Raw genomic sequence first — 27220 nt, forward strand, 5'->3', positions numbered from 1 at the left:
GAAAAAATAGCACACACAGAATATCAGTAAGAAACACCATAAACATTTTTCAATATTTTATTTTAGAAACTTGCACATTTAAATCAAATTAAATCAACATTTGGTAAAGATTGTTCAGATGTCTCTGATATAATGATACAACGTGAATCTGCTTATGCATTTTATTCATTGGAAAGAACAGTAACCAAGCTATAAAGGATGCTTTAATTTTCAAGAGGGTTCAACAACTTTATTTACATCCAAGTTTAAAGAAGTCCGAGTTTAATTATTGAGTCCTTAGTAATATGTCTTAATTCTGTTAACTGGCTTCAATATCTCAATCCTGTTAATGATTCACTGTAATGTATTTTGTGTGTATAAGTATATAAGGAGTAGAACTTAGTATAAGAGCTCAGAGTGAGTTTGATCAGTTGAACCGATAGCTAGATAGTCCCTGCTGTCCTAGGAGTCTCCAAATCTGTCAGCCAGAGAAATAAACGTAGAGATCAGGCAGGTTGTAGTTGATCTCTGGAAAACATATCACCGCTGTTGTTTCACCCGCTAGAGAAGTCAGACCAAATTTCGACTGGGATACAAGCACCATATCACATCTGAAAGACAAGAAAAATAAAACTTGACATTTCTTGTAAAATTTGTTGCACTCACAGGTAGTTTGTCAAGTAAGCTTCTAGTAGATTCCCTTAATAAATACACCTATATATATACATATATATGATTTATGTTGTTAAGTAAAACAAAAATAAATTTAGCAGGCATGGTATAATCTAATCACAGTTAAAAATACTTTTCCTACCTTTTTTAAGGCCCTCTTTGCAGTGTGAATTTTTGCACTCATAGTGTGCTTAATTGCTGGCCCATCCATTTTCAAGTTGTTAATAACATATACTGAAAGAAAGAGAATTTAAACAATAAATAAAGAAAGCATGACTTCATTTAAAAAACTTAATGAGACAGATGGGGGGGGGGGGGGGGATGGATATGGAGGGCACAGGGTATGCGTGTGGGGAGATATAGAGGGCACAGAGTTGGATATGGTATGGGTGTGGGGAGATATAGAGGGCACAGAGTTGGATATGGTATGCGTGTGGGGAGATATGGAGGACACAGGGTTGGAGATGGTATGTGTTGAAGGGAGATATGGAGGACACAGGGTTGGAGATGGTATGGGTGTGGGGAGATATATAGAGGGCACAGAGTTGGAGATGGTGGGAGTAAGACGGGGAACAGATGATGCACGAGGCACTGAAACACTTTCTTCAACTGCTGCATTACAAGCTGGCTCTGATTTTTTTCCTTGAATAACATAGGGAAAGCTTTATTAAATTTGAATTTAAGTGTGTAAAATGTACTTATTATTTGAAAGAGGAAATTACAATTTTTTCACCATTTAGTGGAAAATATATGCAACAGCAATTGCAGGTCAATCAACAATATACTTACACTACTACCATTGCTCTGGTTGTCCTTTTTATCTAAAAAAGTTAAAACATAAAATGTTATTCTACCAAAAAAGTGATGCATTAAGAATATATATTTATATATATGAACAGTTCATCATAGGTTGCATGGTTGTTTGAACTAAAACAAAAAGTGGGGTTCCTGTTATTCAGAAGCAAGGCAACACTGAAACATTTTGGATTCTGTGTTACTATTTAAAAAAACCCAACAATAATTATGGAATTGTCAGACATATTAGTTTCACAAAGAGGAGTCAGTATGAGGGTGATACACTTAAATTCTTAGATTTGTTCAGAAGTCTTTGACACTCACTGAAAATACATTTACTCACCTTTCACATATGCCTTCTTTTCCTTCTGACATGCATTTCTGTAATCTAAAATAAAAGGAGAATAGCTTTCAAAGCATTCTTTTAAAACACATGTATTTGCACTTTGATATTTCTCCTTTCTGTGGAAATGACCAAAACTGACTTTTAAAACCATCAAGACTATTAAAACTATAAATTTTTCCTGTGGCAGATATGATTGAATGTGCAAGTTTTTTTTTTTCAAGATTAAAAGTAATTTCAAGGGGCTAAGTTTAAAGGTGCATATAAAGTAAATTTTGGCCATGCACATAAGCCAACAAAATGCCAGCATATAGTTTCAAGTAGTATAACTTAGAGGATTACCAAAAGGCATAGTTTAATAAACCCCCCCCCAAAAAAAAAAAAGAAAGAAAAAAAATATTTGAACAGATTTTTCTGCTAGCACTCTATGCTGTATATCAATGGGCAAAAAAAAAAAAAAATAATAATAATAAATAAAAATAATAATAATAATAGGTCATAAAAATAGGCTAAATTTCTGGCCAAAAATTTAAAGAAAGGAGCAGTCTAAAGCTCTTTAATGACCAATCTGGTGACTTATTCAGTTTACCCCTTGTCATGTTAAATTTATATGAGTAATTAGGAAATTTGAAGAAGTAGTTTATATGTGTTACTGGAAATCCATGTCACAGTGATGCTCTGTTAATATATACCTTAAGTGCTGTATGAACCCTTCTGCCCTTTGAATTTATTTCACCTAAGCAAACTATACTAAATGAGAATACACTTACCACTAAATGTAAATCACTTTTGCCAAATACATGCAACCATCCCAAGGAGCCATGAGTGTCTCTCCAACAGTAAGGACTTCCCCTTCTTCCTCTTCCTCCCTCTCAAACTTCGAAACGTCTTCCACTGATACAACTCCATCCTTGTCAAAACCAATAGTAATCCACGTCTCTATAATTTAAAAAGAATATAGTTACACACTTATTCCACCGTTACAGAGAGAGAGAGAGAGAGAGAGAGGAAAAAAAGAAGAGAGAGAGAGAGGAAAAAAAAGAAGAGAGAGAGAGAGAGGAAAAAAGAAGAGAGAGAGAGAGAGCGGAAAAAAAAGAAGAGAGAGAGAGAGAGGAAAATAAGAAGAGAAAGAGAGAGAGAGAGAGAGAACGAGATGGCCTTCCCAACAAGTACCATACTAGCGCCCCCATACTAGAACTGTATTTAGAATCGGTTTACTTTCTACCTTCTACTCGCAGGCATGATGAGAATTCTCTGAGTGTAGTAAAATCCTATCTTGAATCAAACGTTCTGATTAATCTTTGCACTCACCTGGCTTTGCAATCAACGCATCATAATTTCTAACTGGTTACACCAACTTAAAATCAGCTGCCGGTAAATCTCAAACCGTCTTCTTCTTCAAAATTTCCCGTGATGCATCAGATCGCGCATCAACCTATCACGATTAATCGTTTTCATGACCATTTCCGGTTGTGAGATAATCGCTGTTCATGAGAGCTCCCCTGTGGACCATGAATATGATCTATCGATTAGAAAAGGTAGATTCTGCCAACACCACTACAGATCTGCTCCTGCATCCAGACCAACTAATGTTTACTGGGGTGGAATTGTTGAAAAGTCGTCAAGGCTGCGCGTGTCTTTATTTCGCGGAAGATGAATCCCAACAACACTAGCAAACCATGCAGTGAAAGGTACGTAGCAGCTTATCTAGCAAGATAGTTATCAGATGATTGAAAATTATCATCTCAATATTTGAGTGGGTGTCAACAGAGACTTGAATGTAGGAGGTCTCTCAGGTGTCTCTTCAAAAAAAAAAAAAAAAAAAAAAAAAAGAGCACGAAACAGTTTGATACATTGTTTAAATAGTGAGTGTTAGTAAATATTACTTTTTTTCTTTCCATTCCTAAGTTACCATCAGAATTATATTATCTTTACATTGTTTTATTAAAAGGACCATTTGGTTTGTGTATTTTTTATGAATTGACATTGATAAAAGTTAAATAATTTTAATGTCTTAAAACTGATAAATGCCATATAAAATGCATTTTTACATTAAAAGCATCTTTTCTGCTTACATTTTAGCTTGTGTCAAATAATGATGACATTTTAAATCAAGTCTATAACAATCCAGTGAAGTTAAATAGCCCAAATATACTTATATGTCAGCTTACATTAAATTTTTGAGGTACAGTTAGATTAGGCTCTGCTGTGCTGTATTCTTCAAAGTGGAATTGTTTAGGAAAGCTTATTAAGAGACAGTTTGAGTCTTAGGAGATGGGGACTTGCTTGTCCTAAACAACAAATAATTATTCACTTTACAATAGTCCCCGAATCTTTGATACAGATCAGTGCTATAGTAATTAACAGTCAGGTGTGAATAGGGCTCTTCCTTGCTAGCAGCACATCTTGTGGGCTGAGCATTTCAGATAGTTGTCAGCCAATTGAAAATTGTCACCTTTCTAAGAGTGAGTGTCAACTAAGACTTTGGAAGGAGGATTCCCTTTAGTGTTTCTTAAGCCATGACAGTTTGATGTATAAAATATTACCCTTGTCTACTGTTATTACTTATTTAGTTTATTCTAGTTTAACAAAATCTAATAAAATTAGCTGTAGGTTTCTGTGTATATTACCATAGTTAAAGGTTCATTTTGAACTGAGTGTGGTGAAACATGGATTCCCAGTAAATGCTTATTAACTACTTCTACTAGTTTGTTATACAACTAGAATAATTTATTATACATGACAAGGAAAAATCACTTGATCAGCATAAAGGAGCTTTTAACTGCTCCTTATTTTAAATTTTGGCTGAAAATTTAACATACAAGTACATATCTTACTTATCTGCCTGGATTATATCGGCATAGCAAGCTAGCAGAAAATATTGTTCAAATATCATTTTTCGGGCAGTATTAAATGATGTCTTGTGGTAATTACCTTAGTACTATTTAAAATTTTACTGGCAATTGGTGAACTTTTGTGGCAAAAATTTACCATTTATGCATCCTAAAATTGATAAAATTTTGATGTCTCTAGGTATATGCATAACAAAATGCAATTTTCCATTATTAGAACCCCTTCCACAGTCATTTGGGTTATTTGTCAGGAAGTGAAATGCTTTTAATTGAATCCATTTATAATCCAGTGAAGCTAAATAGCTTAGGTAGTCCTAAAATATCTGTCAGATAATATAGAATTTAAAATTGTGTTGTAGTCACATTAAGCTTTGATGACCTGTAAATACTCTTAGAAGTGGAATTGTTCAGCTAAGCTTGTTGAAAGACAGTATGTACCTTAAGGGATAGATACTTGTTTGTTGTTAAATGCTTCTCTAATTAGCAAGGAGGAATTTTAAGGTCCATGATCTTTACCTAGATACAGATCAGTTATTAACAGTCAGGTGTGAACAGGTTTCATCCTTTCTCTCAGCATCTTGCAAGATGAGCATGTCAGAGACTTGAATGGGGGGGGGGGGGGGGGGGGGGGGGATGGGGGGGGAATCTGGCAGGTGTCTCTTAAAAAATGTTTAATACATTGCAAAAATTTAAAGGTTATTAGGTCAAAAGTGAAAAAAAAGAACAAAAAACTACAAGAAAAGATTCAGAAAATAATAACAAGTGCCAAGGAAAATATAATTTTCTAGCATTGAGGACTATCAACATTAACTTGATAATTTTACAGTGCAATTCTATTCGAACAAGCCAATAACACAGACATAAGGAATATATACATGTATTGCTATATGAAGACAATCAATGTACAAACTAGCAGAAGAAATTTAAAGGTATTCAGGCACTAATTAGAGTTTAAGAGCCTGTGAATTACATGATTTGAGTGACATCTAGGGTTTTATTCTTAAATGTCCGTTCCACAGCATGCTTAAGCAGAAATACATTTTTACTATTAAGAATGTCGGATTGGGGAGGGGGGGGGGTGTTAAAGTCGAGGAAAATTAAATAATCAATGCACAAATAACTGTAAATAAAACTTTATTCATACTTCACTAATTATGTAAGCTGAAAATCCTGAAAACCGAGGATCCAAGTATAATGATTACTTTTCAAGAAGGACATATAATTGAAAAAAGGAATATATGCAACTGAACTTAATAAGCATGGGTTTGCTGTTTTTTTTTTTTTTTTTTTTTTTTTTTTTTTTTTTTTTTTTTTTGTTAAGTTTAAATAATTTGCATTTAATTCTTTCATTGTTTCATTCTGATGAACCACAGGGCTTAGAGATTTAACAAATTGAATTGAAAGACCTCTCAGATAAGAATCAGTGTGTAATATGTTGGTCTGCTTAGTTAATTATCTCTCAGGTGTGTAGTTTCCATAAAAGAACCAAAGAGCCATTCTGCTGCACTGTAATTATCCATGAAAATTTGAAAGACCAGATGTGTCAAGGACACTGAATTTGAAGTTCCACCCTTACTAGTATGCATTTCAATTGAAGGACCACTGTTCTTTGCTTAGATAGAAATCAGTTTGTTTATGTAGGTGCTATATACTGAAATGAGAATCTTTCTGCTTTGAATACAATGCTACTTAGTAATCTATAGTAAATGGGGACTGAAAATGTACATCTTTTTTTATTAATCATGAGACCTGTTATAATAAATTTGATCAATCTAGGCTTATTGTGACATATATTTTTCATAATTCTTTTTTTCTTATTTATTTTAGACAAGATGGCTGACCAACTTGGTAGAGTGAGACCCAAAAGATAAAGACCTTATCCTGAGAATGCCAAAGAGTTGGATGTACAGAATATTAAAGCAACAGCTATATGTGACATATCTGACACAATAACACAACTAAAAGAAGTTTGTGAAAATGACAATGGCAAAGAAAACTGTGGTCCTAACTTCTCTTATAGCGAAGAAGAGTTGAGTAATGAAGTCCACTGTGATGGTGATTATAGTGACAGTGATGATGATTCAATGGAGATACCTGTGATGACCCATGTGACAAACCAATTTACCCTGATCATAACTTGACAGTGCACCTTAGTATTTTGCTCATTTTTCTGTATGCCGTGGTCTGCCCATGCAATTACTGGGAGTCAATTAAGTGATCTTCACATGCTCATCAGTATACACTGGTTTGCAAACTCACCCTGGGCTAAAGAGTTTATTTGTTTTTAAGAAGTACTTCTCAGGAATGTCATCCCGTGTAGTGTTGATTTTTATGTTCATTGATAGTTGGTGGGTTACATCATAATTCAGTATTGCTCCAAATCTGCCTAAATCACGAAAACCCTATGAAATCTTAACATCATCCTGGTTACTCGGTTTTATAAGCAGTAAATCAAAGTATTAATTTGATAATAATATATAAGAACTTAAATTATGTCAAGTACAAATGTTATAATGAATAAATAATCATTTATATAAGCCTTTGGAACTATTTTTTTATGTGGGGTTATGTAAATAATAAATTTGGCCAAAAAGTGGGCAAAATCCATAACTGTACATGAATTGTTTGTTTTTTTTTTTTTTTTTAGTACAATTTTGTTAGTTTGAGTAAGGATGGATTCGAGAATGGAAAAGAAGTTTTCAAATGCCTAAATCTTGATTATTAAAAAAAAAAAAGTTAATTTCTATTTTTATAAGTTTTTTGCAAACTGTAAGCAAATAGCCCTTTTTTTTTTTTGCAAACTTCTTGTGAACTGTAAGTTAATTTCTAAGTTTCTTGCAAAATTATCGCGAACTGTAAGTAATTGTCTAAGTTTCTTGCAAACTTGTTGCGAACTGTAAGTAATTGTCTAAGTTTCTTGCAAACTTGTCGCGAACTGTAAGTAATTGTCTAAGTTTCTTGCAAACTTGTCGCGAACTGTAAGTAATTGTCTAAGTTTCTTGCAAACTTGTCGCGAACTGTAAGTAATTGTCTAAGTTTCTTGCAAACTTGTCGCGAATTGTAAGTAATTGTCTAAGTTTCTTGCAAATTTGTCGCGAACTGTAAGTAATTGTCTAAGTTTCTTGCAAACTTGTCGCGAACTGTAAGTAATTGTCTAAGTTTCTTGCAAAGTTATCGCGAACTGTAAGTAATTGTCTAAGTTTCTTTCAAACTTCTTGTGAACTGTAAGTTGATGTCTAAGTTTCTTGCAAACTTATGGCGAACTGTAAGTATTTGACTAATTTTCTTTCAAACTTTTTGCAAGCTGTAAGTAATTGTTTAAGTTTCTTGCAAACTTCTTGTGAATTGTAAGTTTATGTCCAAGTTTCTTGCAAACTTATCGCAAACTGTAAGTAGACTGCTGAGTATCTTGCAAATTTTATGCAAACTAAGTAAATGTCATCTTGCAAACTTCTCCCAAACTATTAACAAATGTCTAAGTGTCTTCAGGTGTCTTCAGACTTCTCATAAACTAAAGTTTATAAATTTCTTAGTTTCGTGCAAAAATCTCATAAGCTGTTAGTTAACTTGGTCTTTTTTTTTCTTTTTTTAAACTTAATACTAATATTTTGGCTTGAAAATGGCACTTCCTGACACCCATGCTCAGTGCAAACATCATTAATTTAACTGTATGTTAGTAAAAAAAAGGTATGGACTTTCTTGCAAAACTCAGGCAAACTTTTATATGAAAAAGAATTTGCAAATTTGCTGCAAACATGAAATAATTTTTTGCAATTTCTTGCAAATGAATTAACTTGGTGTGTATAAAAGCTGAGTTTCTTGCAAACCTTTATGTAAATGAGGAGTTTATTGCAAATTTACTGCATTTGCAACAATGTTAGTCTTTCTTGCAAACTTCCTGCAAAATGTTATGTAAATGAAGGTTTTCTTGCAAATTTTCTGCAAATTTGCAACAGGGTATATTTATCCTTGCAAACTTTCTTCAGGCTTTTATGTAAATGAGCAGTTTCTTGCAAATTTGCTGCAAATTTGCAACAGTGTATAGTCTTTCTTGCAAACTTCCAGCAAACTTTTATGTAAATGAGGGTCTTCTTACAAATTTGCTGCAAATTTGCAAGAAAATAGAAGCTTTCTTGCAAATTTGCTGCGAATTCGCTAGAAAATGATAGTTTTCTTGCGAACTACCTGCAAACTTTTAATCTTCCTACAAATTTGCAGCAAATTTGCAACAACTGTGATTTTTCTTGCAACAACCTGCAAACAGTTTCTTGCAAACTATTTGGTTTGCAGCAAATTTGCTGCAAATTTTTTGCAAGTTTGCTGCAAACTTTTCATTTTGCTAAGGGTTGACACATTATTGAAGTTAATTGTAAACAAACGCACTTTTGTTAATGACAGTTAAAATAAAGGCATTCTTTATGCAAGTTTATGAATATTCTGTGCTTGAGGAGACATTGACCTGTGTACTGCACCACAAATGACACATGAGTCCGATATTACAGTCGCTAAAAATTATGAAGATTGAATTTGGATGTTTTCTAATTGCATAACTGTACTTGACAAGAGACATCAAATAGATTCATTAATTCTACACTTGACGCAATCCTTATTTTTTAAATGAAGGGCTAGTTATAAATGAAAGTTGTATAATAGTTTCCAAGTTTTTGTAATCGTGCAACACACTGTCAGTATTATTACTTTTTGTATTTCCATAAAACATTTAAAACGAAAAAGATTCAGATACAAGCAAAGACCCTGAACTTCGATGACTATCAACTTAAAGCAGATTATGCAGACAATTAATGGACAACGTTGCTGCCAACATTTGTCAAGAAGACCAAGTTATCTTAACAGGTCATTGATAAAGAATTAGAGTCAAGTGAGGTATTGGTATGACTGTCTGTTTACACCGATGAGATACGCCTTAGCAACGTGAAACACAGCCCTGAAGAGGTAATGCAGTAACCCTCGTGCAAGTACATTGTAACTACTAAAGACTAGGGTGCTGTTCATGTGCGTGGGACACAAATATTGAGTTGGGGAGGAGCATTCGGAAATAAACTAATATGCATGGATACTTTCGTTACCCATGTAAGTCAAGAGGTGTGTAATATCATTTTATTTAGCATGATCGGCGAAGAACAACATTCCTGTGTTTAGAGAGAGCGGATTTAATTGTAATAAGACATTTAACTCAGTAAAATGTGAATCTCAATTCGTATTTTCTGCAATGTCAAAAGGTTCAACCTTGGACGCATACCACATGAACATTGATGATCTAAGTGTCCACTAACAAAACCAGGGTATCGTCGAATACACGGTGCACTTTCCTTTCTTGATAGAAGATAATAAATGCATATAATTTATAATCAATAATTGATAGTATTTTGCCAGAAATATAAATACAGAGTACCAGGGGAGATAAGCTAGTGTCGCAGTGCATCATATGCCGACGAAGCTAGTGATAAGCGATAAGCTACACACAATGGACAATAGAAGTGTCACCCCTACTGAACCAATACTTTGAGGGAGATAAATGACTGTGGAGTGATATGCTACTGGTATCATTTTATTAACATCAAATTTCACACAAAAAAGATGTAGACCAGGCATTATAACTACTCAAGATCTGCCTACTTTGACTATTAAAACCAGGAGGCGCCACTGACTGAGCTGCCCGGGCTGTTTGTGGCTCTCCTAGTTTTGTGATTTTTGTAACTAGAAGGAGAGGCTTGTCCAAGCCTTTATAACTTCACATCTTGACTACGGAGACAGTCTACTGTATGGTCTTCCTACCTACCAAAATGAAAAATTGCAATCTGTCCAAAATGCTGCAGCACGACTACTGACCAAAATTCCTCTCAGATCAAACATTTCATCCATTTTATTCCAACTACATTGGCTTCCTGTACGACAGAGAATTATTTTTAAATTACTGTTGTTTGTTTTTAAATTCACCAGAGGTGAATGCCCCTCATATTTTAACTCGATGCTACATCCAAGTACACCCAGTCTCACCAGGTCTACCAGATCCACCTCCACTCCTTGTTTTATCAGAAATGATAATAAAAAAAACAACCAAAACCTACGGCCACAGGGCATTTTCAATTTCAGCACCCATTTGATGGAATCAACTACCCTCACACATTCGGACTGTTGATAGTGTTGAGGTTTTTAAAAATGATTTAAAAACATAATAATTTGCACAGTATTTTAATTAATATTTTCTCATTTTATCAGAAAAAAGTTTTATTGTTCAGACCATTACTATTTTAACCAGCTTTAATTATTTTAATTGTTTTTTGCCATAGCTTTTATTATCTACATGTAATTAGTTGTAATCCTGATAATTTTACCTGTAAACAGCACTGAGACGGTAGTGTAGTGCGGTTTTAAGAAATTATTAATATTATTATTATTATTATTATTATTATTATTATTATTATTATTATTATTAATTACGTGATGATGACTCTGATTCAAGGACTTCTATTGTCCATTGTGTGTAGTGATAAGGTCCCTTTTTTAATTATGTCAGCTTTTAACGAATAGAAGAGAAACTGTTACAGACGATATGAAGAACGTCAACAGAGAAATGATTATTCGTAACCAATTACTGTTTGATTTATAACCTCTTAGTGGAGACTCCGTGGTGCAACGGTAGCGGGTCTGACCTTTGATAAAAGATTGCGTTATCAACATGTTCAACACAGCACGCTCATAATGCTTTATTTCTTTAATGTAATCCAGGAAATCGCGCGTCTTCTGGACAAAAAGAGGGTTTTTGTCGTACCATTACTGTATCCCCCAATTGATGTAATATGTATGTTAGCATTTATTACATCCATGCAAAGCGTCCGTTGATATGCTGTAAACAATTTAAATGGTGGTGAAAGCTAACAAGGTAACAATTCAGTCAAAAATCTCCTCTTGCTTTTTGCTGCTTTTTGCTTATGACTTGGTCGGTAGCGTGGTAGCCCCCCCCTCCCACTCCCAAACCCCAACTCAATCCTACGCCTCTAATGAAAGCAGCGAGAAAAAACAGTACCTTTTACGGTTAGGCCACGAATCAAGTCTCAATATATAAGAACATCTTTTTATTGCTGTAGTTGAGATGAACACAGTCAACCGTTGACCATTCTCAGTTGTGCTATGGACAGCGTTCGTCAACAGCTAGGACATCGAAGTCAACCATTTGATGGGCCAATCAATTGTGCGTGTTGACATTAAAGCTGTTTGAAAACCCAAGGCTCTTGTTACTCACTTCTTCTCGATCTGTGAACATAAAATCGAACCCTACAACAACACGTAGTAAGAGTGTGGAGCGGGCGGTTCGAGTCCGTTTTTAGAATACTGTAACTTTTTTTTCTTTTTTTAATTATTAAGATCAAGATCTAATCCATCTGAAGGAATTTCTAAGTGTGCACTCAGCTCTACTGTTCGCTCTACCATTCAGAACAGATGAACCTCGGATCCACTGATCCGCGGATTAAATATGGCGTACCCTAGATGAAAGCAAGACCACTTAATCCACGGTGGTCTCACAGCCTGCACACACGTTATTAAACGGAGTAAAGCTCAGCTCTGAGGTTTAATTGCAAGCCCCTTGCAGTGGCGGCACGTGTGGAGGCGGGGAGACCATTTTGGAGCCATTGCGGTCTTAATTTCATGTAGGGTCCGCGAATCTGTAGATCCGAGGATCATCTGTTCTGAATGGGCTATAAATCTAATTTATTTCTATTTTTAATCTATTTATTTCTTAAGTCTAATAATTAAAAAAAAAACTAAACAAATAGTTATGTTTTCGTAAACTGCTGCTTCAAGAGGTCTTCTAACACAATCATTTTTTAAAAAATAATATTAATGTTATTAAATATTTTCAGTTAGGCAGGCGAAAAACGCATGCTTGAATATATAAAAGAGATATAAATAGATTAATTAAACGGCATCTATGTTGCACACGCACACACGTAGAAAGAGAGAGAGAGAAAGACCAGTTGGATTGAACTCTCAAGTTGGAATTGCGTTGGACAGTTTGATAATTCGATGCATACTAAAATCTTTGACTTATGTGAACTTAGTTTGTGTGGCATATCTTTATGGGCCCATGTAAGACGAAGAAAGGCAAGATATGCTGATACTTCGAGCACATAAAATTTCAAGATCACTATATTCAAAAGCGATTAAATTCCAGAGAACCAATCATGTTTTTTTTTTTTTTTTTTTTTTTTTTGCAATTCTATCCGTGTTAATTTGTATAGAAGTATATTCCTCAATCATTTAAAATCCGGCTGCACTTGACATTCCGCAAATGAACGCGATATTGGATTTGTAATTTGTATTGCATTTTCAGTCATTGTACATTTAACATTGGTTTCAAAAGGACACGAAAGTGTGTTGTTCAGCTAAGAAGTCTTTCGAGAAGGCTGAGATGTCAAAAATCAGACTTTTTACTTAACCATATGTTCAAAACTGCGCATTCATACAGAATCTTCACTTATTTATATCAGCGAGGCAGATATGTTAGTAAATTAGTTGGCGATTACAAACGAAAACAATCTTTTTTTCAGAATAAAAATAAACGCGAATATTTGAGATGTTCTGAAATATTTCACGAATTAGGTATGCTAGTTTCATTTCAAATATGGCATATCAGAAAAAATGTTTTGTATTTTAGTACCTACTGGTAGGTCATCGTCCATTTGTCTTGTCTTTTTAAAACATATGTCTGTTTCCAACCATCTTGTGCTTAGCCTTATTATGGTCGTATTCTCATAATGTCAGCTTAAATAACGATTATTTGACATTCTTTAAGGTCACAAGAACAAGCATAAAGCTAAAAACATATTGGGTTGGTATTTATTGACAAAAGGGACAATCATCAAAGGGTTAATTTTTATGGGATCGGTAGAACATTTTAAAGCGAAATTGTTACTATCAACATATTTCTTCATGTCGATACACGCTGAAAAAAGGAGATGTAATCATTTGTGTCCATTTCTATATTCACTTATTGTATACAGTTTGCATATAATATATGATCTTAGAAAATAGAAATTAATATTAAGTTATAGTGCACAGACCAACGCAACATCAGTCTGCAGCTAGACAGACTTCATTTTCATTAGCCACATATTGTCAATTGCCACATACTGTAAGTCAAGATTGTCAATGTTTGTCCCTTCTCAATTAGATTGTTCCATGGAAATATAACGTGATTGAAACAAAACTGGGGAGAACAAGCACGTCCTCAAACAATACTGAAAAGTCCTAGTAGGTGATGGCTTTTAAAGCAGACCCACCAATGGCCAGGATAGTTCCAACATTCTCCTTGCACCATTCCCAGACGCTCACTGCTGCCCTCCTGAGTTTTAGACGCCAACTTTCCCGTGAGGTTATGGCGACCCCGTGCCCAGATCCTGCAATATCCACGACGAATCTGTTACTTCGACTCCCTGCAAACAAACATTCGTAGAGGTTGTCGCCGTGGATAGATATTTCAGCGTTCCTCCATACCCAACTTGGGTAGTCAGAATCCGCCACCAGGGCAATGGCCGCTTGCAACACTTTATGGTCACGTGCTGTGAGTTTTCTTCCCTGTTTTAATTTCTGGATGTCTGATGTGGCAATGTACGGGTTACAATCCCCGCCCCACTGTACAAAATAAAAGAAAACTATTATATATTCAATATTAACAACAGACGAACGTCTTGGTGGACAACTGACAAAATTCATATTTCATGATCATTTACCGATGCAGAAAACAAAATTGAATGAAAAAAACTTACCGTAGCGGTCGATTCACTATTTCCCATGATTAATCTCTTAACTTACAGAATCAAGTCCCCTAGTGACTGCTCGCGGGCGGTAGCTTTTGTGTGGTATTATTTTTTCAATTAAAATCCGTTTAAGGAAAGGAAACCAATATATCATACAGGTAAGAAAAGACATCGACGGGCGAGAATTGATTGGTCGAGCATAATGTGTACATTACCTTTTAAGGACGCGGTTTGGCGTAAGGGGCAAGGTAAGGTGATTTACTATCAGAACAGATGCTGATTTGCGATGCCCTATATGAGCAGCAACTCAATGGCCGACAATAAGTGCCAAGGCGTCGAAAAATAACAATCCGCTCGGGAATGTTAATTGAATGAAAATTAATTCCTCCAACATTTGGTTCAACCAACAACAATTTATGCATTCAATTATCTTCGAAGGGGTCATTTATACCTGCATATTAACAAATTTGCTATCAAAAACCCATTGACAATAAAGGGTGAAATAACCAGTTAATGTTTTAAAATGATTATACAGTAAACGAACTGCGCATTTTGCAATCTGTTAATTAAGTTCAATCTCTCTGACAGGCTTAACCCCCTTACAGAATGTTCTTGAGAATGAACTATAAATTTACCAAGAGGGGGCGTCTTTCAGATAAGATAAATTATTAAAGCACCGTTGCCTTAACAAAGCAATAAACAGAAATGGCTATGACACCCCTGATCACTGCTCAAAAGTCATAAGACCTTTTCAAGCGGGCACAGTAACGTTGGATCGATGTTGAAGTCGCGTTGCAGCTTTGATCAACGTAAATTCGAAGTCCAATCATAGTCAATCTAGCCATGTCAAGACACGTTACACTGATACAATGCCGTGATTCCTCAGCTTCCAGCGTTTAAATTACTTAATAAGTTCAACATTAATAAGATGCTAGAATAAAGTTGGACTTAAGAGTTTGATCAACGTAAGATACACATTTTCTTTCAAATAATAATTTTACACCACTCAAATATCGTTTCTAATGCAATCCAAGATGTACACACACTGGACAATGGAAGTGTCACCCCCTAAATCAGAGTAATAAAAGTAGGCAGATCTTGGGAAGTTATAATGCCTGGTCTACTTATAATGTGACTAATGAGAATAAAACCGCTATACCATGGAATTGTATTGTTGGTCTTGTACATGTACAGCAAATGTTATTCCTGTCTTCCTCAAATATGGCAAGATACAGGCAATTATCTAACGGTTATAGGTGCAAGTTATTAACCTGAAGAGGCGGAATATAAGCAATGTCAGAATATCGATACAATTGAATTGTTCAGTCAGAACCATGCAGAGGGTCTGGTATCGGTATAGAAACACTGGATCAATAGACAAATTGCCTCTGATGGGTCGTCCAAGAAAAACTACTGGCCGTGAAGACCGACGACTGATTTTGATGTCCAGGTTGTCAAAGTTCTACATTGCTTGTCAGTTGACAACACAGTGGAACAATTTCACACATAAGCATCTGTCTGTGAAAATTACTAGGCGTCGGTTACATGCTCAGAGAGTGTACAGCAGGATAGCAAGACTGAAACCTCTTATATTGTTACAAAACAGGCAACATAGAGTAAACTAGGGTCAACAGGATCTGGAACTGGACAGTCCATGCCAATTGGTCCTATATATTTTTTTCTGATGAGTGTCGCTTTTGTCTGACCTCTGATGACAGACGGGTACGATGCTGGCGAACTGCTGGTTAAGCATTTAAACCACATGCACTGAATTTTCGAACCCGGAGCAGCATATTTATTATGGTGTGGGGCTGCATCAGCATCCATGGCGTAGGCAAATTGATAGTGGTTGATGGAAACATGAATCACTAGAAATATATCGATGTTTTGGAGTCAGGTTTGCTACCATCTATTACTAACATGTTTGGTGACAGGAATTATCCATTTGTTCACCAGGATGACAATGCTCCTTGTCACAGGCCCAGAGCAGTTGACGATTGGTTTGACTAACAGGGCATTCGCAGGGTGATGTGGCCTGCCCAGAGTCCGAATGCAAACATAATAGAAAATGTGTGGAATGATATGTCAAAACTTTTTACAAATGCCCGTCTAACCAGCAGAGAAACTCTGTTATATTCAGTGTTTCATACTTGGGCCAGCATAAGCCCTGAACGCATCAGACATTTATATGAATCCTTGCCTCATAGACTGGCATCTATTTTTAAGTCACGTGGCTATGCCACTAAGTACTAATTTTGGACTTGAAACTGCATATTTTGGTAGAATGTATATTTTGTTCTCATTTTGTGATTTTTTGTGAAATTTGATGTTAATAAAATGATACCAGGAGCATATCATTGCACAGTCATTTATCTCCCCCATAGTGTTGGTTCAGTAGGGGTGACACTTCTATTGTCCAGTGTGTGTATGTAAAACATTATATCTGACAAAAAAAATGATTATACTTGCAACGTTAAATTGATCTCATTAAATTAAGTTTGTGTTTTGGAAACAACAGAAAATTCATGTGAAGTGTCCAACATGGATTGCCATTTAAAAAGGTAAAAGGTCCACTTTTTCAGAAAAAGACCCCCCCCCCCTTTTGTAATTGCTGGCTACGGGCCTGTAAAATTGACTCGAAAATTGATACGATACCTAACTAGGGCATTTGTCCCATAGGACCTTTTTGGCCAATTTCTCAACGGGTCCTTTAGCAGGGGTGGATCCAGAGACATTTTCTGACAGTCTTCCAAATTATCTTTGTTGATCCATCCTCCACTTCTGACCGTCTTCCGACAGAAAAAATAAGATACCTGTTAATGTAAACTTGAAAATCTGACCGTCTTCTGGAAGACCCAGAAGACGGCCTCAATCCGCCCCTGTTTAGGACCACCTTACTATATGAAATTGCAAGTTTTCGTTAAAGAAGAGCAGTGAACAGGAGACAAACTTCGGTTCTAAACTTAGTGTACAGACACCTTCAGATGATAATAAAGGAAAAATAATACAAATCTTTAACACAAACATTATATAATCTAATTAATAGATAACAGGACGCGACATGAGGCCCAGATGTAAAGCCAGTAAACGAACACAAACTGATCATTTCATCATATCTGGTTTCCTATTTGCTGTCTGAATCCGTATTTAATAGAACATTTAAAGATATGTATTTATTTATTTTTGACAAAAAGCTGCTGTTAACAGGATGTAGTTTAAGCAGTGTGAACGTACTTTTCCTACACTTGGTATTGTACGTTTTGGTAAAATTTCGTCATTTTTTATATGAATTTAAATAATTCTCATTTTTGAAATATTTTCTGGTGTGTTTCATTAAATGTGCATCCTATATTTGTTGAAGATAAAAAAAATCACACTACCCTACTGGCGTTTCAAATAATGTCCTTGATAGTACAAGTTGTTACTTAACTTATGAGCATCAGTGTAAATCTTGATTCGCATGTGTTATTGGCGTATGAGGCAACACATTAAGTGTGTATAGTGTAACTGTTAAGTGTAACTGAGACATTGAAAGTCAGTGCTTTCATTGACTCAGGCTGTGGGTTTGACTTCAGTAAGAAAGCGATGGGAAACTATTTCCATTCACCTTCTAAGGAAAGCCAATATACGGCACAGGTAAGTGATGTTTACCTGTTTGACAGCCTTTGCTTTTACTGGTTTGATTTCCACTGTTCCTACACGTTATATGTGAAACCGCATAGCTGTCAAAACCGAATGTATAGATAGGTGAAGTAGGCCTGTTATATGTAGATACCGGTAGAGACACTTTGTCTTTATAAAATCAATTTCGTTTATTGCGACGAGGGCAAGTATCAGCGGTGAAGAAAGTAAATTACTGATCTGATGACATAATGATTTATGGATGATTTTCTAACTTAGAAGGGCACTCTAAGAAAATAAATAAATTAATTAATAAAATGTCCTTTAAGCGGGCCCCGAACCTCACGCCAAGGGGTGGGGGAAGGGTAGGCTAAGCATCCGCGAAACCCCCCTTCAAATAATCCTGGACCTGCCCTTGGTATCATGCATGATGGTGACTAAATTGGTCGGTCTCTGTGAACCTTTTCACCTGATGGTGTCCAAAATATTAGTTGAGACCGGTTGGTCTAATGTGCGATCACAGTGCTCAGTGAACTGCTGTGTACTTTTCCACGTACGGATGAAAGCGGTGATAGCGATGTAAGAACACGGTCTCTCCAGCGGACATTCGACAATCCTACTATATAACAAACGTCTCTGCTGTTTTCCAACTTCTTACAATGTACATGTAGCTATGGTCCAGATTTCTGACCCGTATAGCTATTACGTATTGCCATAAACCCGACTTAATGTAACCACAGAGTTTCGTTTTTTTTTATATTATATGTCAAATTTAAAAACCAGCTTTATTGGGGGAGGGGTCGGAATTAGCTATGTGATATAAACGTTTCAGTCAATGTATCTGGTACAAAATGAAAGTAAAGACTCCAAGTGAAAAAAACAACGATTATAACATATTCTTTTGTTTAATTTGACGAAATAATTATGACGTGCAGATACCAGTATTTGCCTTTTTAATTTACAAAAATGATTTCACCACTATCTTGAAATTATAGTCGCCATCTTGGAAAATCTGAACATGTAAATTATGGGGAATGACTAAAATTTTGTGACCATTTTGTGACCGCACATTTTAAAAGTGTAATGTACAGATGATACTTTAAAGTTTATTTGCATATTTATTATGTAGCTGTAGGGTATGAATGCAATTACGACCGTTTCAGATTCCAGTACAAACAGAAACAAGGAGAAACTAGAAAAGCACTCCGAGAGCGCATATCTCCGCCAAGGCAGCGATTTTTTTTATTATTATTGATCATTGATTGATTATTGATCCGGATCACTACCAAAAACTAATCATCTCTTCCTTGGCCCACTTCTGACAGATCCTGTTAACTTTTTAAGTTATGTTGATGACAGACAAACAAACAAACAAACATACAAACAGGGGTGAAAACATAACCTCCTTGGCGGAGGTAAAAAGTAAAGGCTTAAAACTCTAAGAGTCATCAATCATTAAATATTTAAGGGTGAGCCAATTCTTGAAGCACATGTATGATAGCTTTATGATTAACTCTTCTCAGCAGTTGTGTATTTGAAATCAAACGTTTTCATCTCATATATGAATGCCCTTGCTTTTAGGAGAACGTTAAGGAAATCAACAAAATTACCCTAGGGCGTCTAATTGTGAAATGGGTTGGAAACGAGGGCACGAATGACACCTTCGAGTCAGAGGCGTTGAGAGAACTTCTTCAGCATGCGATATCTTCCCTCGAAACGCAGACAAAAGAAGTGTGGGCTAACGCTGAGCTGGTGATATACGACAAGGAAGGCAGGTCTCTGAGTGTCCGTTCTGGTAATGCAGTCCACAAGTTCCTTTTGTCACACGACGGGAAAGATACACCAAAGATAACAAAAATGAAGCACGGTTTCTGAGGAATATCAAGACACGCAGCAAATAATTTGAAGCTTATTGTTAACAAATGCACACCCACATTGGTGATAACGTACGTTTAATGCAGTCATCATTTCACTTTCGATCTTAATGAATATTTGAAATCGGTATTTGCCGTTTGTGTTGAAATTATTATCTTAAGTTTTTGAATTAACAGATGAATTGCATTCAATAACTGTATGACATTTATTTTTACGTTTGATTATTGCAACTTATGCATCAGCGTGTACTGGCAAAAATGTACAGATGGACATGTACATGTATACACACAAAAATATTATCTAGTCGACAATTAAAAAGACATGCAACTTAGCTCTGTTACATTTAATCTATACACTCCTGACGTGTCAAAGGGTTTTTAAATTAATGTGACAAAAACAGTACATGTATTAGGAAGCTGTCTTGTTCATGTAAAAAAAAAAATATATATATATATAAATGTTCGTGTATCTTTGTTGCTACAAACATATAAATGGCGTCAGCTTAATGATAACGTAGCGAGATTACCATTCACGTCACTTCCCCTACAACTTCGATCATTTATTGCAAGATACCGTAGAATGAGATGTTCAATAACAAACCAGTATTAGACACTTAATGTAAATCTGTTTTGATTTTTTTCATGTTGTCAGAAAAAGTTATAGCTGGCTTGATATGGCATACTTTTCAAACCATTCTATGACAGGTTTTGTGGCCAAAGAAAAGGTTGGATAGTTATATCTTTAATTTAGAAAATCATATGAGATGAAACCGGCCTATAAAGTCCAAAAATGTCCGCATGTACCTAAGTATATTTATCACGTAATATATTATTTACGGCGTTTGCGGTGAAAATATGGGGCAATGTCAAAAGGTTTATCTTCAGATGCATGGTACACCCAAGATCTAAGTAAATGTCCCACAAACAAAACCACGATAAAAAGCTGAACTTTGCTTACTGTCAATTTAAAGTAGATTATGTAGACAATTCAAAGACGACGCTGCCGCCGACATTTGCCTGGAAGACCAAGTTATACAAACAGGTCTCAGATAAAGATATTGATTCAAGTGCGGTGTTTGTATGCTTGTCTGGTAGACGATGGGATAGGCCTTAACAGCGTGAAACAGGGTTACGTACAGGTCACGCAGTATCCCACGAGCCAGTAGCTGCTTAGTATTCGGGTGCTGTTTATGCGCGTAGGAAGCAAATCTTAGTTATGGAGAGGGATATGGAAGCATTGGGAAACTTTAAATGTGTATGTTTTCATTACATTATGTGCATTTTGTAAGGGTAAATCGCCGGTTTATAATCCTGCAAGATATGCAAAATGGACAATAGAAGTGTCACCCCTTCTGAACCAGTACTTTGGGGGAGATAAATGACTGTGGAATGTTATGCTCCTGGTATCATTTTGTTAACATCAAAGTCTACACCAAAAAATGTAGACCAGGCATTATAACTACTCAATATCTGCCTACTTTGATTATTGATTACTTGATTATTATTTGATTACTCTGATTCAGGGGGTGACACTTCTATTGTCCATTGTGTGTACGTGACATAACCAGTGTTCAATAAAAGACTACATGTAAATTTTAAAAAAATCCAGCTGTTGTTCACCTTTAAGTAAAATGGTGCAATACTTTTATCACCACTCTGTAGTTGTTCCTTAATTGTAATATGGTTTTTTAGCCGGAATTTAGACTGTTTTTATCTAGAATCTTAATCTTTCCTGGTCATGTTTATATTTTTTACATATCTTGGTAATTGTGTTTTAAGCACTTTTTTTTTAGGTTTACTGAACGTTCCAAATAGATTTTAGACTTTAGATATTAGACAAATGGCACACCAGAAATTTAAATTAAATGTTCAACAAGCAAAACCACGAAAAATGAAACTGGCTTATAACGCTTTAAAATGTCCGCATGTATCTAGTTTTACCGTGTAAAATATTATTTACGGCGTTCGCGGTGACGATATGGGGCAATGTCAAAAGGTTTATCTTCAGATGCATGGTACACCCAAGATCTAAGTAAATGTCCAACAAACAAAACCACGATAAAAAGCTGAACTTTGCTTACTGTCAATTTAAAGTAGATTATGCAGACAATAAACATTTCATTTATTACAAGTAATGGTAAAATATTACTAGAAATGTAAAGATACGAAATTGTGTATACATTTTAACTTATAAAACAAAAGTGATTAGTCTCCCTATCCATCATTTATGAAGTTTTACGACCATCTCTGCCCATCTTATGTTCGGCTTTTTTCGTTTTTTTTTTTTTTTTTTTTTTGAAAAATTGCAAAATGCACATACTATGGATTGACCTAAATCTACTTTTGGTGTATGTCCAAGGCGCTACTTAATTAACTATTATGGGGTACCTTAACTTTCTAATAATTTACTAAACAGAAATAAAAGATCAAAAGGAAAATAAATTTTAAAGAATTAAGCAATGCATCCATATTTGGTTTACTGCTGAAATACAGGAATAAAGTATTTTCGACAGCCTAAACTATCTGATCGCAACTAATAAATAATACTTATAAAATATAGTGTTTAATAAAGTCGTTATAAAAATCTTATATAATAAAAACCTTTCAATAAATCCGCTTCTCTTCAACCACGTAGTATGCATTTTCTAAGTGGTGGTGTTGGAGGGGGGTACTTTCAACATAAATAGATAAATTGAATAAAAACGTCACCGATGGGATTAATATGATCTTCAGCACCTCTTGCAAGGACATATTTAATCGTGGTAACAACGATGCCTAAAACATACTTTCATTTATCACTAGCTTAGCAGCGTGGTATCGACCATCTTTCCTAGACACCTACGCCTCTATTAATAGTGGAAGAAAAACAAGAAATCGTACTCAGTAGCCTACGTACGTCACGAACCGTGTCGCACAACCCTGATAGCCACGTCCTTTCATTGCTGTAGTTGAGATGAACACAATCACCTGCATTATAATAATAATAAATTACACAAACTAGAATTTTATCCCTAATCTGTTTTAGCCTACAGTCAATCTGGTCGAAGGACGTCATCAGACTGCGGTGGCCATTAGCTAATAACGGTAGGAAAATTCAAAACAGTGTTCAATAACAGAGGCCGAATATATAAAAAATGTTATACCGGACAGAATAGCTGCTCCAGTTGAAATAGTGTTGTATGCTCGAACAAAGAAAATCAATTTTCATTTTCTTTTTTATTCTTAGTTATTTTTAAACTCTCCTGAAATTTCCCAATCATTTTTATTTTTATTCTTATTTATATTTTTTACCCTGTCCTTAGTCGGTTAAAGTTCAGTGAAGTCAGTGGTCTAAAATCCTAGCCTTAAAGCCGATCATGATTTAAGCATTTTTGTTCTACAGGCCCCAGGACTCAAAACCTTCGGTTTAATCATTAAATTAAATTAAATCTGTGTCATCCTTGTTTTTTTTCGACATCTTTCGTTAAGTGTAACGACTTTCGTTGCAGTCTCTTTCACCGAAGTTATCTCTGTATGCGGCGATACGATCTTATGATGAGTTGTTGATTGTGGGCGAAATTTTGGTGGCAGACCCTAAAAAATGAAGGAAAATTTAAGTATGTCGTCTTTCGTTCAAGCCAAGAAAGTGACCTTCTTCACAGCAGCAGAATATTCCAAGTAAGATTTTTTCAAGTAAGATTTCTTTGTCCAATTATTCCTTTATTTTTATTTAATTGTTATTTTAATAAATATTCATTCATCTAATATCAGTTTGATATTTTCATAAAATATGTCCATCCATTATCAATAAATCATCTTTTCTCATTAGCTCAAACAACATTCTAATCTTTGTATTTAAATTTAATAACCTCTTAGGTAAAACTCCGTGGCACAGCGGTTTCGCGTCTGACCTCTGATAAGAAGGTTGCGTGTCCAATATTTTAAACACGTCTCGGTCATATTGCTTTGTTTTTAAATGTAATCCAGGAAATTGCGCGTCCTTTGGACATACCTTCATACTTTTACTGTATCCCCCAATTGATGTAATAAGTCTTTTTTTTAAATCTTAGAAGTTTATAGCAAAATAAATTATCAAATGTGTGTCAGTTGGTATGCTGTAAACAATTTAAAATGGAGGCGGGAGCTGACAAGGTAACAATTCAGTCAAAAATACTCCTCTTGCTCGATCCTTTGGCTTATGACTTGCTCGCGATCGGTAGCGTGGTAGTCCCCCTTCAACTTCACCAACCCCAAACCCAAACTCAATACCACATCTGTGATGAGAATAGGAAAAAAAACAGAACATCTTACGGTTACGCCACGAATCAAGTCTCAATATATAAGAACTGCCAGTCTTTTCATTGCTGTAGTTGAGATTAACACAATCAACTGTTGAGCCCTTACTGCCAGCAATTTCAAAGGGAGTGTCTGTAAAAAGTCATTTGTTACTTCTCATGGCCAAAAACAGTGGTTGTTAACGCTACTGTCTTATACAATTAATCATATATACGTTTTGTGCCTCTACCAGCCCCTCCCAACCCCAACCCATTAGGAAAACCAAATGTCCACAAATGTAATTTTAATTAAAAAAAAAAGAAAAAAAAAAAACTCGTGTTTATAACAAATAATTAAATGATGCAGCCAGTCAGAGCACTCAGCTGAGTCTCTTGAAGGATCTACACATTGCTACAGTTGAGCTTAGAAACACAATTATCATGTAGCACAATTGCCCAGTATTGAATTATATTATTATGCTGAGTCTCAGTCCTGGTGTTAATATGATAAGAACTGTACCAAGATACAAGTTGTGTTTGTGAACTGATAACCTAGATGCTTTAAGAGTTCTTCAAACTTCAAAGTTTCAAACCAGTTTATGTATAATAAGATTGCTAGAAATTACTTAGACACGCAAAGGACGAACAGCTTAATAAAATGACAATTATATAAATCACTGATTGAATAAATAATATAATAATAAATAAATAAACACAAACAACCAGCACCTGTGTTGCATTCGCAGTAATTATTCATTTTCAGATAAATTGATGAAAAAAGGGAAATAAAATTGTCACATGTTTATGTGCCCTCTCACCTTTGGAGGAGATTCAATACTGCCTGTCATTTCATACAGAACTACTTCCCTAAAGATCTGCAAATGCCCGAACAATCTTGATCAATCAAGGGACTTTTTTTAGTTAATATAAACACGTGAAAGCTGAAGGAGTCTGGTGAGATTACATAAGTCATGCTAGGTAAATTTGTTTTCAAGCGTCTGTAAGATAATCACATGTAAAGTTAATAAATATAAACACAGTCGGCACGTCGCAAAATGAACTTTATTTGGAACTGCTTGCTCTTTTAAGCATACTACATGCGTTTTTCCAAAAACTATTTATCTAGTGTCTAACATACATTCTTTTGGATAACAAATATATCTCAAGGATATTGTAACCCATTATTATAATCCAGATACCGAAAATAATGCATCTATTTTTGTGCTGATTTAAAACAACAAAAAGGCCCTAAAAAATACAAAATGTCGGCATTACAATTCTCGTTGCAATGTAAAAGCATAGTGCGTGTAGGCGTCTCAAAGCTTTAAATCCCTGAACGAGATTTCATCACGAAAATCGGCAGAGTTGATCAGGTACAAAACATTCTATTTCTCTTCATCACCCCTTTTCTTAAGACCTTTTTAATACCTTCCGCCTTTAATCAGCTATAGTTTAATATTTACGTGCATATAGTCCTATATGCATATGAAATGAAAATATAATGGTATATAAAAAAATAGCTTTTACTCATCAGCAGTACATATTTTAATGAGCAAAATGGATTTTAATTATTCTATTGAACCGGCATTTTATTTTATCGACAGATCAGATCAATCTTCGTTTTATACTTTTATGTATAAACATGACAATAAATTTTAAAATTACTATTAAAAAATTATGAATATTAAGAGGAACACTGCAAGAATTACTTAGCACATCTGAAGCCAGCAAGTACAAGCGTAACAAAAATTATGAACATGGGGTTTCCTCACTTTATGCAAATGCGATCATACTATTATTATTATTATCATTAACATGCATGGATTTAGAGAAAATCAATTGACATTGCAGCCTTAATCAAAGTCAGTTAAAAATAATAATTTTTAAAAACAGTCAGTTTTTGCATACTTTGAGGATAGAAGAGCTTTATAACATCCGTCTGCTACTACACAGACTTCATTTTTGTTAGAGTCGTCATAAGTCAGGCACACACCTTAGCTTCATTACTGGTCTGTGAGTTTAACGATGAATCTGTTACTTCGATCCCCAGCGTACAAAACTGCAGAGATGTCATCCCCTTGGAGAGATATCTCTGCGTTCTTCCATACCCACTCTGGCTTGTAACCAATCAGGGTAATAGCAGCTTGTACCACGTTATTGTCGCGTGGTGAAAGATTTTTTCCTTTCTTTAAGTCTTGGAGATGTCGTGGCAAAATCCGCGATCCACAATTCACATGATTCTGTAAGAATAAAAAAAAAAAAAAAAAAAATATATATATATATATATATATATATATATATATATATATATATATATATATATATATATATATATAATCATAGTTAAAAATAATAATTTTAAAAAACAGTCAGTTTTTTGCATACTTTGAGGATAGGCAGAGCTTTATAACATCCGTCTGCTACTACACAGACTTCATTTTTGTTAGAGTCGTCATAAGTCAGGCACAGACCTTAGCCTTCATTACTGGTCTTGTGAGGTTCACGGTGAATCTGTTACTTCGATCCCCAGCGTACAAAACTGCAGAGATGTCATCCCCTTGGAGAGATATCTCTGCATTCTTCCATACCCACTCTGGCTTGTCACCAATCAGGGTAATAGCAGCTTGTACCACGTTATTGTCGCGTGGTGAAAGATTTTTTCCTTTCTTTAAGGCTTGGACATTTCGTGGCGTAATGCACGATCCACAATTCACATCAACCTGTGGGTATATATATATCGGTTAAAAAAAGAGTGACTTACCGTGGTCATTTTCAAATGTATTAATTATGCCCGTTAGAAGTTGCTTTTCCCCAACCTTTCGGCTACAGTTTGTGAACTGCGAATCTCGTCAACTGCCACTGAGTCATGGCTAATCTAAATAGGAGGTGACACAAGAACAACACCTTTACGTTCAAAAAGCCCCCTTTGCTTTTGATTTTGAAAATTCAACATTGAATGCAGGGAATTTTACATGCAAACTACCTAAGTAACTATGATTTGGAAAAATCCCGGTGTAAGTAGTATGAAAAGAAAATGCTTTTTTATCATTTA

General features: G+C 35.1%; 2 protein-coding genes and 2 long non-coding RNA genes across 4 annotated transcripts; 2 read left to right on the forward strand and 2 right to left on the reverse strand.

Moving 5' to 3' along the window:
* Window positions 1-43: 43 nt before the first annotated feature.
* Window positions 44-3247, reverse strand: LOC147760522 (uncharacterized). The gene is made up of 6 exons (XR_015330799.1): window positions 3101-3247; window positions 2560-2728; window positions 1790-1834; window positions 1441-1472; window positions 794-885; window positions 44-590 (listed from the first exon to the last, which is right to left on the reverse strand). It is a non-coding gene; the product is annotated as an uncharacterized LOC147760522 (long non-coding RNA).
* A 61-nt stretch (window positions 3248-3308) lies between these two features.
* Window positions 3309-7256, forward strand: LOC147760523 (uncharacterized). The gene is made up of 2 exons (XR_015330800.1): window positions 3309-3480; window positions 6469-7256. It is a non-coding gene; the product is annotated as an uncharacterized LOC147760523 (long non-coding RNA).
* Window positions 7257-13498: 6242 nt separating this feature from the next.
* Window positions 13499-14529, reverse strand: LOC147760524 (uncharacterized). Its single transcript, XM_086994501.1, has 2 exons — window positions 14430-14529; window positions 13499-14295 (listed from the first exon to the last, which is right to left on the reverse strand). Exons 1-2 carry the CDS (start codon window positions 14454-14456, stop codon window positions 13912-13914), a joined length of 411 nt encoding a protein of 136 aa, XP_086850627.1. The 5' UTR covers window positions 14457-14529; the 3' UTR covers window positions 13499-13911.
* A 3335-nt stretch (window positions 14530-17864) lies between these two features.
* On the forward strand, window positions 17865-20333 carry LOC147760525 (uncharacterized). Its single transcript, XM_086994595.1, has 2 exons — window positions 17865-18056; window positions 19623-20333. The coding sequence occupies exons 1-2, from the start codon at window positions 18006-18008 to the stop codon at window positions 19914-19916; spliced, it is 345 nt and encodes a 114-aa protein (XP_086850721.1). The 5' UTR covers window positions 17865-18005; the 3' UTR covers window positions 19917-20333.
* The last annotated feature ends 6887 nt before the right edge of the window (window positions 20334-27220 follow it).

Source organism: Lingula anatina, chromosome 8, assembly GCF_051362555.1.
Source record: "Lingula anatina isolate TDL-2025a chromosome 8, LinAna3.0, whole genome shotgun sequence".
Lineage (NCBI taxonomy): Eukaryota > Metazoa > Brachiopoda > Lingulata > Lingulida > Lingulidae > Lingula > Lingula anatina.

Excerpts from the sequence above, each read along its gene's own strand:
- LOC147760524 (XM_086994501.1), bottom strand. The coding sequence starts at position 14,456 with ATGGGAAATAGTGAATCGACCGCTACG. Across the intron at positions 14,296-14,429 it reads ATAGTGAATCGACCGCTACG|TGGGGCGGGGATTGTAACCC; the intron begins GTAAGTTTTTTT and ends TATTTTGTACAG.
- LOC147760525 (XM_086994595.1), top strand. The coding sequence starts at position 18,006 with ATGGGAAACTATTTCCATTCACCTTCTAAGGAAAGCCAATATACGGCA. Across the intron at positions 18,057-19,622 it reads AAAGCCAATATACGGCACAG|GAGAACGTTAAGGAAATCAA; the intron begins GTAAGTGATGTT and ends CCTTGCTTTTAG.